Source organism: Anneissia japonica, unplaced genomic scaffold (assembly GCF_011630105.1).
Source record: "Anneissia japonica isolate Jap-2015-1 unplaced genomic scaffold, ASM1163010v1 scaffold234_len1672027_cov178, whole genome shotgun sequence".
Taxonomy (NCBI): domain Eukaryota; kingdom Metazoa; phylum Echinodermata; class Crinoidea; order Comatulida; family Comatulidae; genus Anneissia; species Anneissia japonica.
The window spans coordinates 1107113-1125526 of record NW_022738761.1 but is presented as its reverse complement, the minus strand read 5'-3'; the positions used below and the strand labels follow the sequence as shown (position 1 = coordinate 1125526).

Sequence of the window (18414 nt, the reverse complement as noted above, 5' to 3'; positions counted from 1 at the left end):
CTTGGATATGGACTTAAAATGGAGGTCCAGTGTATACATCTGGCTCGTGTGCACTTTAAAGAACCCATTGCATCTTTTGGAAGAGTAGGCGTTACCCCGATGTTATGGTTCATTTCAGCCCCTGTCGTTGTGGAATGATGTGAAAATGTGTCTACCAAGAAGCACCTCTTTATGGCTGCTAGGTAGTCACGGACCACACCCATACGCAATTCAGCGCAATGATGCTGCAAGTTATGGGTTATTCTCCTATTTTTACCTTTAATATAAATTTCGAACAATTTATGGCCACGGTTGAATGGTGGTGGAGGAGGATGGCGAGTACACTAGAGTACATTAAAATTTCAGTTGTTCAGAATCTTTTTGAGAACAGGGGAAATTGAAGATGGATCAAAAGAGGGGTAACAGGCAAGACTCAAAGAGTGTGGAGGAACAGGAAAGGCAGAGCGATGGGAATAGCACACCCTAAAACACTTTAGTTATAAATTCAATGAACATAATCAAAATAAAATTCCAACATTATTATTTTAACTGTATAGGCTTCCCATTAATATTCCACCTCTCACATTTAAATACTAGATAGACTATGGTAAGTGAATATCATCACAATATTTTCTCTCACCATTTTAAAAAGTCAATAATTCCTAAACAAATTTATTTGAATAATATAACCAAATTATTATCTGTATACTGCATTTGATTAAAAAAATATTACCTAATGTTACCTAAGAAAAAAACATTCACTTTCAAAATACATAAGAAATGAAATTATTAAGTTCCCCAGTATATGTACTAACTTTGCTAAATAAAAAATTGTTAAATTTATTATCAGCCTACACACAAAACTAATAAAAATAATAGTATTTTTGTATCTATTAACTAGTAAGATGAAGCTAATAACTTAACAAACTATTCAAAGTAAACAATCAAAATATATTTCAGCTCCACACCACAGTAATAATCTTAAAGATAAGAACAAATCAACATTGATCATAATTAACCAGACCATAGAGACAAACAGCTTCAAATTTACAGCACTCAGCTGGAATATAATCGCTTCACAATAAATGTTGCAAACCACTTTCAATTTCATTTTATCAAGGTCAAAATATTAACAGGATTTTGCTACATTATATTAATGTTTATGTAAAGCTAGGATTTCAAATTATTTTTTGGAATGATGTCATTCATGACCTTTGACAAATCTAACAGCAAACGCTTTCCTGCTATGGTTCAGTGAATCTTAATCATAGACTTGCATATAATAAGTAAATTTAAGGTCAAATTTGATTAATCACACAGTGAGTGTGCCATGATACAGCCATTCACTGGTTGTTGCTTAATCGTCATTGAAAATAATATTTTATAGTGAAAATTAGAATCATCTTGCCAACGATGAACAAAGAATATATTTTACTGCTGCTGGTCTATTTCACCTGCTGTTGCCATGCACAAATTAATGTCATCAGAACATAGACTGAAGCGATGGACTTCATTGCCAATCAAGTGAACATTTACCAGGCTAAAGCAGAGGAATTACAGTACAAGCAATATTACAAGATTTTGTCTTAGAACCTCTGCTGTATTCAACAGAAAAATAGTCAGAACCAGAAGTGTATGGATTGAAACACCATGCCTATGTTACAAGTAAAGTACATAAACAATCCGAAACAACAAAAACTGCAATAACAACATGAAAAATGACAGGAAAACCTATGACAATGATGACAGAGACAAACACAACCATGGACAATACAACAAATAGAGGAACCAGCAAGTACTCAGTGTATCAAAGACCTGGAAACATTTGGATTGGACATTTTAGGAGAAGAACATTATAATAATTTTTTTTATGTGCCTCAATGTTAACAGCTATTACTCCTATTACAAAAAAATAAGAAAAATAAATAATAAATAAAATAAAAACACATTTCTTAGATGTGTATTTTGAAAAATGTTTCATTTTGAGTGATCAATCTGACTATTTTATTTACACACATCTGGTAAAAGACAAAATTTAAATGTAGTAGATAGATGCTTATTTTTTGTCCACGGCAACTATGTGCATACATACAGTACAGCATTGTGAGTTTTGGGCTTTATGATGAATTCTATAGCACATTTCCCTATATCCACATATGAGCCATTTACTATGAAAGTTCCATAGAATATCAAACAAGTCTCACCATGCAGCTATTTAAAGAGCATGCAATGCAACGATTACTGATTGGTCAGACTATTTACTATGCTTCAGTGCATCTTAATCATAGGTTAGCAAACAGTACTTGTACACATACATACTGTAAGTCAATTTTAATCAATCATACAGAGCGAGTCATGATACAGTGACGCACTGGTTGTTGCTTAATAGTCTGTTGTCATTGAGAGTACAGTAATATTTGACAGTGCAGATTAAAATCACATATTGCCTGCGATGAAAATATATATTTTACTGCTGCTGGTCTCTTTCAGCTACTGTTGCCATGCACAAATTCAAGTCATCAGAACTGAGACTGAAGCGATGGACTTCATTGTCAATCAAGGAAACATTTACCAGGCTAAAGCAGAAGAATTACAAGCAATATTACAAGACTTTGTCTTAGAACCTTTGCTGTATTCAACAGAAAAACAGTCAGAACCAAAGGGGTATGGATTGAAAGAACCAGGCTATGTTACAAGTAAAGCACCTAAACAATCTGAAACCACAAAAACTGCAATAACAGGAAAAATGACAGTAAAACCTACGACAATAATGACAGCGACAAATGTAACAATAGAGACTACAATGATGACAGTGACAAACACAACCATGGATGGTACAACAATGATTGTAACTGAAATAACAGAGGAACCAGCAAGTACTCAGTGCATCACAGACCTGGAAACATTTGGATCGGACATTTTAGGAGAAGAACATTACGCTCTGATGATGTTAGATTCATATGGTAAGCTCCCACCTGGTATACTCCAAGGTAATATATTGTGGCTTGGACTTTACGATCAATGCTTAAAGCAATCTAGAGAGGTCGATGACCATCAATCACATTTTACTGCACAATACTGTTTAGCTTCAATTACAAAAGATAAAAATCCACAACCTATTCTTAATGTTGGAGTATGTGTTCCTGATAGCTGCAACAGTGCTGAGTTGATGGAATATTTGAATGTAATTGATGAATCAAATATTACTGTATCTGTAATGTGCCATAAGGAATTTGATTATTCATCCGGCGCTATAGCTTGTTTAACATTGCTAGCGTTTCTGGGTTGTCTAATACTTGTGGGAACAGCAACTGAAGCATTCAACAAGTATAAACAGTTTGAAATTGAAAATGAGGGATTTGACAGGCTGGCATCCACAAACCAACCAATATTGACTGATAACGAACAGATCAAAACCGTCCCTGTGAATGGACAGATTCGTGTTACAAAATCTGATGTGGGTGGGGAGAATACACATGGATTTTTTATTCAATTTCTTCTTTGTTTTTCTTTGTTGACTAATGGTAGTAAGATTCTGAAGGCCAAACAAGGGGAAGGAAGTCTAGGAGCACTTAATGGTTTTAGAGTCCTAAGCTTATGGTGGGTGATTTTGGGACATAATTATGTATTCGTTGCGACAATATTAAGTAATCCATCTAAAATTCTTGATGTACTTTCACGATTCACATTCCAGGCTATTGGTAATGCTACTTTTTCTGTTGATTCCTTCTTCTTTCTCAGTGGCTTACTCATAACTTACTTAACGTTAAAGTATTTGCGAAACAATAACGGTAAGCTGAACTGGGTGATGTTCTATGTCCACAGGTACCTCAGACTGACCCCTGTTTATATGCTGGTTATATTCATCTTTACAACCCTAACACCACATTTTACAACTGGACCATTATACTCTTTTGCTTTGGATCCAAATCCAGCTCCAGGTGTAGAGAATCAATTAACATATTGCCAAGATTACTGGTGGACAAATTTACTCTATATCAACAATCTCTACCCCTCTAGTATTGCAGAAGAATGTCTGGCATGGGGTTGGTACCTTGCTAATGATATGCAATTCTTTATCATCAGTCCCTTTGTTATCTATCTTCTCTATCACTATTTCTTTGCTGGGGCAGCTACTTGGTGCATCCTTCTGCTAACATGTTTCTCCAGTTTGATAGGAGAATCCATCAAACATGATCTTACTACGGAGTCCTTCCCAACGGACCCCACCCAAATAAATTTTGTGAGCGATTCAATTTATGTACAACCATGGACCCGTATTTCCCCGTACCTTGTTGGTATGGCTGTGGGATACATATTGTTCAAGTATAGGGGGCGGGTTCGTATGTCACTTACTATGACCATATTGGCATGGGTGACTGCAACTGTGATTGGTCTTGCAGTTGTTTATGGTCTCTATGGCAACTTCCACGGCAACCATCTCAGTAAAGCTGCTACGGTTGTTTATATCACTTTGTGCCGGTTTGCTTGGGCCATTGCTCTTGCATGGGTTGTATTTGCATGTACCACTGGGTATGGTGGGCCAGTGAATTCCCTGCTTTCCTGGTCAGTCTGGATACCACTTTCCCGCATCAGTTACTGCGCTTACCTTCTTCATCCTATCATCATGTTTGTCTTTTATTTTTCCCTTCCAACTACAGTTTATTTCTCTGATTTATTGATGGTATATTTTTTCCTTGGAAATCTTGTGATATCATATGCAGGCGCGTTTGTTTTATCAGTATGTGCAGAAGCACCATTTATGGCGTTGGAGAAATTGATCTTAAAAAGAGAGAAGAGTGTGTAAATTATAGCCATATTTTTATCCTTTACATGAATACACTTACACTTAAGATATATTTTGGAAAATAATTATTCTTATTTTCTTTGTATTTCCAAAAAACATATTTTTTTTTAATTGTTATTTTTTTAAAATTGTTTATATAGTTTGATATTTAAAATATGAATCAATTTTGTTTGTATTAAAATGTAATTTTTATGGTATTCATTAGTATTTTAGATTTGTCCACTTATTTAAATATTTAGATTGCTTTCCTTTATGTAAGCCTATTTTTGTCTGCTATTTTTCATTACTTTTTTAATAACAATTCAGTAATGCCAGTATGGCAACTCTATACATTTGTCAATTTTTGTATGTTTTATGTATTTGAATACTAATAAATGAATGAAGTAAACATTTTTTATATGAACTCTATTTTTATATTATGTTAATTTGTGATCAATTTATTCATTACCATCATTTAACAACAAGGGCAGTCATACTATAGCATATCAAGATCATGGTGAATAATCATAACAGAATGTTAATCTTATAGGCTTAATGCATTAAGCACTCTATAAATCCATAATTATTTTAATATCATTATTAATGAATGGCATTGGCATCCCAGAACTAGCAGGTAGATACTTATTTGTGGATGTAGAGGGACAGGAAATAAATAAATAAATAAAATAAAAGAATAAAAAAGGGAAAAAATTACAATAGAATTAAAAAAGAAAATAAATAAATAAAAAAAAAAATGAATAAATAAAAATCAAAGCAAGATGAAACTAAAGGCAGGAGGACTGGTGGTTAATTAGTCACAAACAAGCAGAGAGTTTATGAGGTTAATAATTTTATAAAATAATGGATTGGACTGTCACTAAACCTATTAGTGTTGAAGTGGTACTGAGATATGTTTTTTAGAATTTTTTACCATGAGCAGAAAATCTTGTTGGTGGAATTAATTGCGATGTTTTCGAAGATTTACTAAGACTCGCTGCAAATTTGCGACAATGGGCCACCCTCTTATACTCAAAGGTTACGAGGTTGCACATGCTTAATGCATTTCTGTAGCCATCATATTCAGAGCAAAGGATGACCGTACACACCTTCTTTTGTATCAATTCCATCCTTCTACAGAGTTCATAAGTTAGTCCTGAGTGCCAGATTACATCCACATATTCCAAGACGGGGCGTATGTACCCGCAATATACAGATTTAAGTTCCTCTAATAAAGGTGGCTATTATCTGTCAAACCTGACAAATAACACTCTATGTGTGAACTAACAATTTGTTTAACAACATTCTTCTCCTAATAGGTCACTTAAGTGTATGTGCCGCTACTTAATGAAATGGTGCACACCCATTTCTGTCTGTCTACCACAGACTACTTGTTAGGAAAGATATACTGTGTATGTTCAGATAATGATGTAAATTATTACCTTCTAATCCCATGGTTCTGGGTTCAAATCATGTCATGAATCACGTTAGTATTTTTGTTCTCACCTGACACTGGGTATGGTGGGCCAGTGAATTCCCTGCTTTCCTGGTCAGTCTGGATACCACTTTCCCGCATCAGTTACTGCGCTTACCTTCTTCATCCTATCATCATGTTTGTCTTTTATTTTTCCCTTCCAACTACAGCTTATTTCTCGGATTTATTGATGGTATATTTTTTCCTTGGAAATCTTGTGATATCATATGCAGGCGCGTTTGTTTTATCAGTATGTGCAGAAGCACCATTTATGGCATTGGAGAAATTGATCTTAAAAAGAGACAAGAGTGTGTAAATTATAGCCATATTTTTATTCTTTACATGAATACACTTACACTTAAGATATATTTTGGAAAATAATTATTCTTATTTTCTTTGTATTTCCAAAAAACATATTTTTTTTTAATTGTTATTTTTTTAAAATTGTTTATATAGTTTGATATTTAAAATATGAATCAATTTTGTTTGTATTAAAATGTAATTTTTATGGTATTCATTAGTATTTTAGATTTGTCCACTTATTTAAATATTTAGATTGCTTTCCTTTATGTAAGCCTATTTTTGTCTGCTATTTTTCATTACTTTTTTAATAACAATTCAGTAATGCCAGTATGGCAACTCTATACATTTGTCAATTTTTGTATGTTTTATGTATTTGAATACTAATAAATGAATGAAGTAAACATTTTTTATATGAACTCTATTTTTATATTATGTTAATTTGTGATCAATTTATTCATTACCATCATTTAACAACAAGGGCAGTCATACTATAGCATATCAAGATCATGGTGAATAATCATAACAGAATGTTATAGGCTTAATGCATTATGCACTCTATAAATCCATAATTATTTTAATATCCTTATTAATGAATGGCATTGGCATCCCAGAACTAGCAGGTAGATACTTATTTGTGGATGTAGAGGGACAGGAAATAAATAAATAAATAAATAAAAGAATAAAAAAAATGGAAAGAAATTATAATAGAATTAAAAAAGAAAATAAATAAAAAAAAAAAAAAAGAATAAATAAAAATCAAAGCAAGATGAAACTAAAGGCAGGAGGACTGGTGGTTAATTAGTCACAAACAAGCAGAGAGTTTATGAGGTTAATAATTTTATAAAATAATGGATTGGACTGTCACTAAACCTATTAGTATTGAAGTGGTACTGAGATATGTTTTTTAGAATTTTTTACCATGAGCAGAAAATCTTGTTGGTGGAATTAATTGCGATGTTTTCGAAGATTTAATAAGACCCGCTGCAAATTTGTGACAAATACTCAAGGGTTACGAGGTTGCACATGCTTAATGCATTTCTGTAGCCATCATATTCAGAGCAAAGGATGACCATACACACCTTCTTTTGTATCAATTCCATCCTTCTACAGAGTTCAGAAGTTAGCCCTGAGTGCCAGATTACATCCACATATTCCAAGACGGGGCGTATGTACCCACAATATACAGATTTAAGTTCCTCTAATAAAGGTGGCTATTATCTGTCAAACCTGACAAATAACACTCTATGTGTGAACTAACAATTTTTTTAACAACATTCTTCGCCTAATAGGTCACTTAAGTGTATGTGCCACTACTCAATGAAATGGTGCACACCCATTTCTGTCTGTCCACCACAGGGGCTGTAAAGATAGGTTCACTGGATTATTGCCCTACTTGTTAGGAAAGATATACTGTGTATGTTCAGATGATGATGTAAATTATTACCTTCTAATCCCATGGTTCTGGGTTCAAATCATGTCATGAATCATGTCAGTATTTTTGTTCTCACCTGAAAACAACACACTCTCCTTAAGTACTTTTCTATTGTTATTTTATTTAACAAGATACTTGTGACACTTTTCTTTTAAAAAATTATATCCATTACGTGAACATTATTTTTTCTACAAAAAAAAAAAAATAAATAAAATAACATAAAACATGCCTCTTAGATGTGTATTACACATATCTAGTAATAGACAGTAAAATGACAGGCAGCACTTTATAGACTAACAATTATTTATTAGCACAAGCGAACGAAAGCTTGTGCTAATAAATATTTGTTAGTCTATAAAGTGCTGCCTGTCATTTTACTGTCTATTACTATAGTTTAGACTAACATGGCTACCCCACTATTACACATCTAGTAAAAGACAGAATTTAACTGTACGGTATATACAGATGTTTATTTTTTGCCCTGGGCAGTTTTTAAATACTGTTTTTGCCAATAATGATTGATGAATTTCAATAGCATATCGCCCTACATTCGTACTAAGTCAAATAAGCTATAAAAGTTCTATAGAACATCGAAGAACAAACAGTCTGACCATGGAGCTAGTTGATGAGCATGTAATCCATCGATTACTGATTGGTTAGAATATTTACTACGGTTCAGTGAATCTTAATCCTAGAATAGCATAGATCAATCATATTTCCTCCATGATAATACAGTGAGTATATCATGAGACAGTCATTCACTAGTTGTTATTTAGAACATACATTCACCATTGAGAGTATTGCTGCCTGCAATGAAAGAGTATATTTTACTGCTGCTGGTCTTTTTCAGCTGCTGTTGCCATGCACAAATTCAAGTCATCAGAACCGAAACTGAAGCGATGGACTTCATTGCCAATCAAGGGAACATTTACCAGGCTAAAGCAGAAGAATTACAAGCAATATTACAAGATTTTGTCTTAGAACCTCTGCTGTATTCAACAGAAAAACAGTCAGAACCAAAGATGTACGGATTGAAAGACCAAGCCTATGTTACAAGTAAAGCACTTAAACAATCTGAAACAACAAAAAATGCAATAAAAACAGGAAAAATGATAGAAGAACCTACAACAATGACAGTGAAAAATGTAACAATGGAACCTACAACGATATCAGTTACAAACACAACCATTGACGGTACAACACTGATAGTAACTGAAATAACAGAGGAACCAGCAAGTACTCAGTGCATTACAGACCTGAAAACATTTGGATCGGACATTTTAGAAGAAGAACATTATGCTCTGATGATGTTAGATTCATATGGTAAGCTCCCACCTGGTATACTCCAAGGTAATATATTGTGGCTTGGACTTTATGATCAATGCTTAAAGCAATCTAGAGAGGTTGATGACAATCAAGCAAATTTTACTGCACAATACTGTTTAGCTTCAATTATAAAAGACAACAATCTACAACCTATTCTTAATGTTGGAGTATGTGTTCCTGATAGCTGCAACAATGATGAGTTGATGGAATATTTGAATATTTTTGACGAATCAAATATAACTGTGTCTGTCATGTGCCATAAGGAATTTGATTATTCATCCGGCGCTATAGCTTGTTTAACATTAATAGCGTTTCTGGGTTGTCTAATACTTGTGGGAACAGCAACTGAAGCATTCAACAAGTATCAAGAGTCAGAAACTGAGAATAAGGGATTTGAAAGGCTGGCATCTAAAAACCAAACAATATTGACAGATAACGAACAGACCAAAACCACCTCTGTGAATGGACCAAGTCGTGTTACAACAATTGATGTCGGTGGGGAGAATACACATGGATTTCTTATTCAATTTCTTCTTTGTTTTTCTTTGTTGACTAATGGGAGTAAGATTTTGAAGGCCAAACAAGGGGAAGGAAGTCTAGGAGCACTTAATGGTATTAGAGTCCTTAGCTTATGGTGGGTGATTTTGGGACATAATTATGTTACCACTATGACAATATTAAGTAATCCATCTAAAATTCTTGATGTACTTTCACGATTCACATTTCAGGCTATTGGTAATGCTACTTTTTCTGTTGATTCCTTTTTTTTTCTAAGTGGCTTACTCGTAACTTACTTAACATTAAAGTATTTGCAGAACAATAAAGGTAAGTTGAACTGGGTGATGTTCTATGTCCACAGGTACCTCCGACTGACCCCTGTTTATATGCTGGTTATTTTCATCTTTACAACCCTAACACCACATTTTTCAACTGGACCATTATACTCTTTTGCTTTGGATCCAAATCCACCTTCTGGTGTAGGTAATTCACTAAAATATTGCCAAGATTATTGGTGGACAAATTTACTCTACATCAACAATCTCTATCCCTCAGAACTTATGAGAGAATGTCTAGCATGGGGTTGGTATCTTGCTAATGATATGCAATTCTTCATCATCAGCCCCTTCATTATCTATCTTCTCTATCACTATTTCTTTGCTGGGATAGCTGCTTGGTGCATCCTTCTGCTAACATGTTTCTCCAGTTTGATAGGAGAATCCATCAAACATGATCTTACTACAGAGTTCCTCCCAACGAACCCCAACCAAACACATTTTGCGAATGATTCAGCTTATGTACAACCTTGGACCCGTATTTCCCCATACCTTGTTGGTATGGCTGTGGGATACATATTGTTCAAGTACCAGGGGCGGATTCGTATGTCACTTACTATGACATTATTGGGATGGGTGACTGCAACCGTGACTGGTCTTGCAGTTGTTTATGGTCTCTATGGCAACTTCCATGACAACCTTCTCAGTAAAGCTGCTACAGTTGTGTATATCACTTTGTGTCGGTTTGCTTGGGCCATTGCTCTTGCATGGGTTGTATTTGCATGTACCACTGGGTATGGTGGGCCAGTGAATTCCCTGCTTTCCTGGTCAGCCTGGATACCACTTGCCCGCATCAGTTACTGCGCTTACCTTCTTCATCCTATTATCATGTTTGTCTTTTATTTTTCTCTTTCAACTACAGTTTATTTTTCGGATTTATTGATGGTGTATTTTTTCCTTGGAAATCTTGTGATATCATATGCTGCAGCATTTGTTTTGTCAGTATGTGCAGAAGCACCATTTATGGCATTGGAGAAATTGCTCTTAAAGCGAGAAAAGAGTGTATAAATTTATGTAATGTTTCTATCATTTACACGCTTAAGTTATATTTAAGTAAAAATATTTTCTTATTTTCTTTATAATTTTCAAAAAATATATTTTCTAAATTTTTTTACCAGTATGTTGAAATTTTAAAATCTAATTCATTTTTTGTTTGTAATGAAATGCAATTTTTAATGTATAGTATTTTTAGATATTTTCAGGTATACACAGAAATAAATTTTTGCCTAATTTTAACTTTATGGCCTATTTTTGTTTTGTTATCTCTTAATTACTCTTTAGAAATTTAGTAACACCGATGTGACAACTCTATACATCTGTCAATGTTTGTATGTTTTATGTATTTTGAATACTAATAAAGTGAACAAAAAACATTTTATATGAATTATTTTTTTACATGATAAAATTCACATATACTTGTCGGTGTAGAAAGACGTGACTGAAAGAGACAAGTGAAATGCTCAGCCAATGTTCAAAACCTTTAGGAGCCCTAACTACATCTATTGTGCCAATCTCTCCCATTTTGATTGACTGCTGCAATGGGCACTTATAAGTATACTAAATAAAAGTGGCTATTTGTATATAATCCATCTATTAAGCCGGTTTTCCACTTGGCGAATTTATTCGCGCGAATCGAAGCCGTCGGTTCGGTTCCTGACCTCTGATTGGTTGCGAACATTTTTCGCTTCGCAAAAAGTAGAAACAGTTCGAACTAACAATTTCGCTGAAATGAAAACTCCGATAAAAATGTAAATGCGCATGCGCATGAACGACGGTTTTGATTCGCGCGAATAAATTCACCTAGTGTAAAACTAGCTTCAAGCTTGTTTTCCATTAGGCGAATTCTTGAATGCTCATGCGCAATCACATTACTTTTTGTGAAAGCGACAAAAAATATGCAACCAATCAGAGCTCAGGACGCTTCTAATTTGCACAAATAAATTTGCCTAGTAGAAAACAGGCTTCAAACCTGACACCAATGGCACGCTAGGCTTGGACTAGTAGCTTGCTTAAGCAACATTCTTCACCCTAATAGTAGATCGCTATGGTGTGTGTGCTGATACTCAACAATTAAATGGTGCAGCAGCATGCACATTTTTGTCCGTTTACCAGATTTCATTTATTCGTTTGACCAAAGACAGAATACATAATCAAATACAGTAAGAATGGTTAGAACAGAAGGGGTTCCAAGTCTCCCGGAAAGCGGGACAGACTCCAGCACTCCCACATGCGACTAAGAGTCCCCCGGAAAGTAACCCATCTCCGGCAAATTCATAATATTTGCATGTTCTTACTACTTCAATATCAATTTTATTTTTACTTGGTTTTTTTTTCTTGCTTTTCTTTATTTGCCTTATTATTCTGCTTTTAATTATTTTATAGTTAATTTTATTTTATTTTAAATTTTATTTATTTAATATGTATATATTGTAATAATTTCTTTTCCTTTGTTACTTGGTTTTTATTATAATTTTTCATTTTAATTTCTTTGTTTATTTATACTTCCTTTGTTACTTGTGTTGTTATTATTTTAACTTCTAAATATATATAAATTTTTTTTTTTTAATTTTATTTTTAGCTTTGTTATTTTTTGCTTTTTTGTGCCTTTTTATTCTGCTTTTAATTATTTTATAGTCAATTTGATTTTAATTAAAATTTTTATTTATATAATATAGTTTTATGTAATAATTTCTTTCCTTTGTTACTTAGTTATTTTATTTTTTATTTTTAAAATTTTTAAATTTATTTTAAAAAAACAATTTTTTTATTTATTTTTTTTTTCATTTTAATTTCTTTGTTTTTCTATTTATATTTCCTTTGTTACTTGTGTTATGTATTGAGGGTCCCTAATGATCAGCTCCGGCTGGATGGACCACCCTCGTAAAATATTGTTGAAATAAATAAATAAATAAATAATTGTCTCACGGTGGGTGTCAGTGCCGATGGGTATCACCATCCACAGCATAATAAAATTAACTATCTAATTATTGAGTATAACAAAAAGAGGATAATATGTTAAATTTTGTATTGTTTTTATTTAACTATACTTTATTGTAAAGTTTATAGAGTGACATTGTAAATATACAGTCACTGACATGCTTGGCAATAAAATTGAAAGAATATATTATAAAGATTTGTTTTAGTATTCTATTTCATTTATCTACCTGTCAATGGTCATTCAAAAATATTTATTCATTATTTTGGCAATAAAAATCATATTTAATGTTATTATTAGCCCTGGTAAATGGATCAATACAGCATATTGGCAAACTATCAAAAACGCAACCCCCTCCACTCCATGGGAAGTACTTAGTCGTTCTTGAAGTTTTATGCAACATATTAATACAATCAATGCCACAACACCCTAGCAGGTACCCATAAACTCCTTGGTGGCTACTGAATGCTCTGTCCACACATCGAATAATCGGGTGGTTAGCAGGGGAGCCAAAACATTGGCGCTGTTTCAAACGGCACACTCCCTGTGGTTTAGGTGGTAGAACAAGTCTTCTCGGATAAGGACTATAAACTGTAGGCAAAGTGTATACAATGGCTCACGTGCACTATAAAGAACCCAGTACATCATTTGAGATGAGTAGGGAGATACAACAGTGTACTGGACAGCAAATGTGGTGAACGACAAGGTTTGCTGGTACAGGGTTACCGGGTAGTACAGACACGAGGGGAGCCTTAGGGGCAAAGAAAGTAATTGATCGAGTTCCTAGTTCACATATCAAGTGCCCTGAGCATCTTATTTGATGGATATGGAGCCATATAAAAACTACACTATTATTATTATTAACTATTATTATCAAATGTTATGTGAAATGTCCATATGTGGCACAGATAAGCCAGTCACTCCTCGCAAATTGTGATAATGAGATAATGGCCAAAATCATCATTATTGGTGGGCAATGGGTTCGCTAAACAAGGTGTATAAAAATCTTGCCTTATGTAGCAAGATATTCAGTGACATTTTTATTCTTTAAAAAATTATATTATTTCTACATCTATTATTCTTTATTCTGTTATCCTAACAGATATTATTCTCCTGAAGACGACCGAAGCATCTCAATAGAAACATCAAGATATTATTTTCTACGTGGTATACCGCAAGTATTAATATATATTATTATTCTTTTCTTCAAAAAATAAAAAAATAAAATAAAAACATCTCTTAAATGTGTATTTCGAAAATGGGAGTGATCAATCCAACTACCGTATTGCAACACATCTGGTAAAAGAGAGCATTTAACTGTAGTATACAGTAGCGATTGTATATGTTAATTTTTTCTCCAGGGCAGCTTTTTATGATTGCCAATAATCGATGACAATGCTTTTTTTTTTTTTTGTACTACGTACAGCTTTATGACTTCCTGGCTTAATGGAGAATAACAATAACATATTTCCATAATCTGTAATTGAACCAAATTTCCATAGTCTGGTTTATGAAAGTTCTATAGAACTTGATAGCCCTTCAAGGCATTTGAAATTTAGACGCTTGTAAGAGTGATGATCAATTAACGATTAGGATTACTATAGACATCCTATGATATCATACATTAACTTAAGATTGTTTTAAAGAACTTAAAGTACACATACTTATGTTTTTACGTTCTAACCTGGCTATAAGTACATGAGTTTAGATTATTTTATTATATAAAAAAAGACACTTGGTTATTAATAATGTGAATTGCCACATAATTTAGTCACATGTTGTTGTATAAACAGTCTCATCATTGAGCCATTATTAATGAGAATGTAATGCATCGATTACTAACTATTTAAAACCATAATGTATTGAAAGGCCTCATGTGATAACCTTTATGACAATGAAGTGAAACTATGCATACAATATTACAATAGGGTTGTGCATACCTGTTCTGGTTATTTACACTTGGCTTTCAATAGTTTCTCTCACTTGGACTAGGTTTACTATATGTACAGTACTTCAATATGAGACTGAGTGTAATATTAACTTTTATATTCGCAAGCTTCTATTGCAATGCTCAATTTCATGTTAACAATGAGCAGAAGGCTAGTGAATTCCTCAGCAAGAGCAAATGCATAAAGACACCACGAAATGCTGAAGATGTCATGGATCGTATGGTGTATAGCACTTTACTACAGCCTATGCTACAATCAGTTGAATACCACCTGAGATCACACAAGTTGCGGAATAAACAAGAATTCTTTGATAAAATAAAGCCTGCTACTAAAGAGTTGCCTTCATTAGGATACGCTGAAAATATGGCACCGAAAATGTTGAAAGCATGGTCCAGTACTAAAGATTTCACAACTGAATCATTGAGCGCCACACCGGAATCTCCGTCTCAGTGTATCTTGGACCTGGGATATTTTAATTCTGACCTTCAAGAAGGTGACCTGTATGCACTGATGATGGTTGATGCTTACGGTAAACTCCCTCCTGGTGTTTTTCAAGGTAGCATTACATGGCCCGGGCTCTACGATCAATGTCAGTCGCAGTCGAAGTCTTCTAATGTAACAAGCTTCAAAGGCAAACACTGCATAGTATTTCTGTACAATTTAAAACCAAATGCCTCGTTCCCGAGTATAAATATTGGAATGTGTGTGCCTAATAGCTGTGATGCGGAGCAGATTAAGAGCCTGTTAAGTAGCCTTCCTATAGACACTGATTATATGGTAACATACACAATATGCACTAAAGTATATGAATATTCAGCAGCTGCTATTGCCTGCCTGACTACACTCGCATTTTTATGTGTGATGATAATCATTGGTACCATTTATGACTTGGCTAAACGAAGGAAAGAATCAGCTGCACTTAAAGTAGATGATAAAAACAATGGAGAAGACATGAACATCACTGAAACCTCAGCAACATACAATCGAAGTGAGACTTCACCATTACTGGCAGAATCGGAAAAAAATGTGATTAAACAGAATGACAGTTTTTTTGGAAAATTTATTCTGTGTTTCTCAATGATAACAAATGGTAGTAAGATACTGAAAACGAAGCAAGGAGAAGGAAGTCTGGGAGCCCTCAATGGCATTAGGGTCCTTAGTTTATTTTGGGTGATTTTGGGACATACTTATTCGTCCTCCATTACACTATATAGTAATATTTTAACACTATTTCATGTAATTGCCCGATTTTCATTTCAAGCCATAGTCAATGCTACTTTCTCTGTTGATTCCTTCTTCTTCCTAAGTGGCTTACTCGTAACTTACTTAACATTAAATTACATGAAGAAAAATAATGGTAGGCTAAACTGGGTGATGTTTTATGTCCATAGATACCTCCGACTAACCCCTGTTTATATGCTTGTAATTTTTATCTTTACAACCTTAACACCATACTTTGGAACTGGATCGTTTTACTCATATACATTTGATCCAAATCCTGCCCCTGGTGTAGAAAATCAATTAACATATTGCCAAGATTACTGGTGGACAAATTTACTCTACATCAACAATCTCTACCCCTCAGAACTTATGAGAGAATGCCTTGCATGGGGTTGGTATCTTGCAAATGATATGCAATTCTTCATCATCAGCCCCTTCATTATCTATCTTCTCTATCACTATTTCTTTGTTGGGGTAGCTGCTTGGTGTATCCTTCTGCTAACATGTTTCTCTAGTTTGATAGGAGAATCCATCAAACATGATCTTACCACAGAGTTTATTCCAGAGGATCCAAACCAGATAAATTTTATAACTGATTCAATTTATGTCCAGCCATGGAGTCGTATTTCCCCGTACCTTGTAGGTATGGCTGTTGGATACATCTTGTACAAATATCGAGGACGGGTTCGTATATCAATTTTTGTGACGGTATTGGGATGGGTGACTGCAACTGTGATCGGTCTTGCAGTTGTTTATGGTCTCTATGGCAACTTCCATGACAACCATCTCAGTAAAGGTGGTACAGTTGTGTACATCACTTTGTGCCGGTTTGCCTGGGCCGTTTCTCTTGCATGGGTTGTATTTGCATGTACCACTGGGTATGGTGGGCCAGTGAATTCCCTGCTTTCCTGGTCAGCATGGGTACCACTTGCCCGTATTAATTACTGTGCTTACCTAATTCATCCTATTATTATAATTGTCTTTTACGTCTCCCTACCAAATATGATTTATTTCACTGATTCTCTAATGGTGTATTTTTTCCTTGGTAATCTTGTGTTATCGTACGCATGTGCCTTTATTTTGTCAGTATGTGCAGAAGCACCATTTATGGCATTAGAAAAATTGCTTTTGAATCGAGAAAAGAGCGTGTGATTTAGGAGTTTACATTTTTACAATTAAGTTACACCGGTATATTTCCTTTTTCTTTCGGATAAAATAATAGTACTTGGTTAAAATATTGAATGCAAAATGACTACCAATGCTTATAAGCTACTATATGACCTTGTTCAGTATAGTTCACTTACAGTACACACAGCCTGGGTAAACACACTTTTAAAAAAAATGAGTGTAATCAACAGAAAAAATTATGAATAAACGAATGATTCTTTGTGTATTTAAAGGCTTTACTGCTTACTGTTACAACATACCCTAAAAATTATCACAATAGTACTTAGCAAGAAAGATTAAGTCCTCTCCTATTTATAATTTTACTATATCAACCTGTTTCATATAAAATATTGATTTCATTTCTACTTAGACAACAAAAAGAGGGTAATACATTAAATTTTGTATTGTTTTTGATAACAACTGTACTGCCCCCCCCCCCCCATGGCAAAAGGGCATAACTGACAATTTGCTGTTTTGGAGATATTAAGCAAAACGTGTAATTTATTTAGCCCTAAAATGTGTTTTAGTATTTGATTTCATGGTTAATGTATTCAAATAGACAAATAATGTCTCTTCCAGTGTAGCCCACATTTTTTCTATATTGATTTTTGCGCTCAAAATGTCAGTGATGCCCTTTTGCCGTGGGTTTTCTGATTGAAGACATGTTGAAAAACTTTGGCAAAAGGATATAATTATAAGTACCCAGTTTAGTTCCTTTCAACGCAATTTTGAGTCAGATTTTTCAAAAATAACATTCAATATATAATTTCATATGTTAGTCATGTATAAACTATAAAATAAATGTACAATAATACCAAAGAAACGCATTAAATAATAAATACTAAAATTACAAACGATTAAAAACCCATGTATAGGCTAACCAAGTATACAAACAAGAAAATGAATTAACATTAGTATGCTATTATGTATCAACAAAGCCTTTTTGGCTCAAGGTGCTAGATCGAGGACCCTTTGGGTAGGAGGCCTTATGGACTCCTAGGGGTCTGGGGCC

At 33.9% G+C, this 18414-nt stretch overlaps 3 protein-coding genes across 3 annotated transcripts; all 3 read left to right on the top strand.

Moving 5' to 3' along the window:
* Positions 1–2268: 2268 nt before the first annotated feature.
* LOC117117740 (nose resistant to fluoxetine protein 6-like) lies at positions 2269–6659 on the top strand. The gene is made up of 2 exons (XM_033262147.1): positions 2269–4517; positions 6284–6659. The coding sequence occupies exons 1-2, from the start codon at positions 2432–2434 to the stop codon at positions 6550–6552; spliced, it is 2355 nt and encodes a 784-aa protein (XP_033118038.1). The 5' UTR covers positions 2269–2431; the 3' UTR covers positions 6553–6659.
* Positions 6660–8303: 1644 nt separating this feature from the next.
* Positions 8304–12493, top strand: LOC117117741 (nose resistant to fluoxetine protein 6-like). The gene has a single exon (XM_033262148.1). It carries the CDS (start codon positions 8784–8786, stop codon positions 11136–11138), a length of 2355 nt encoding a protein of 784 aa, XP_033118039.1. The 5' UTR covers positions 8304–8783; the 3' UTR covers positions 11139–12493.
* Positions 12494–15083: 2590 nt separating this feature from the next.
* LOC117117712 (nose resistant to fluoxetine protein 6-like) lies at positions 15084–17387 on the top strand. Its single transcript, XM_033262106.1, has one exon. The coding sequence runs from the start codon at positions 15084–15086 to the stop codon at positions 17385–17387; it is 2304 nt and encodes a 767-aa protein (XP_033117997.1).
* Positions 17388–18414: the final 1027 nt, after the last annotated feature.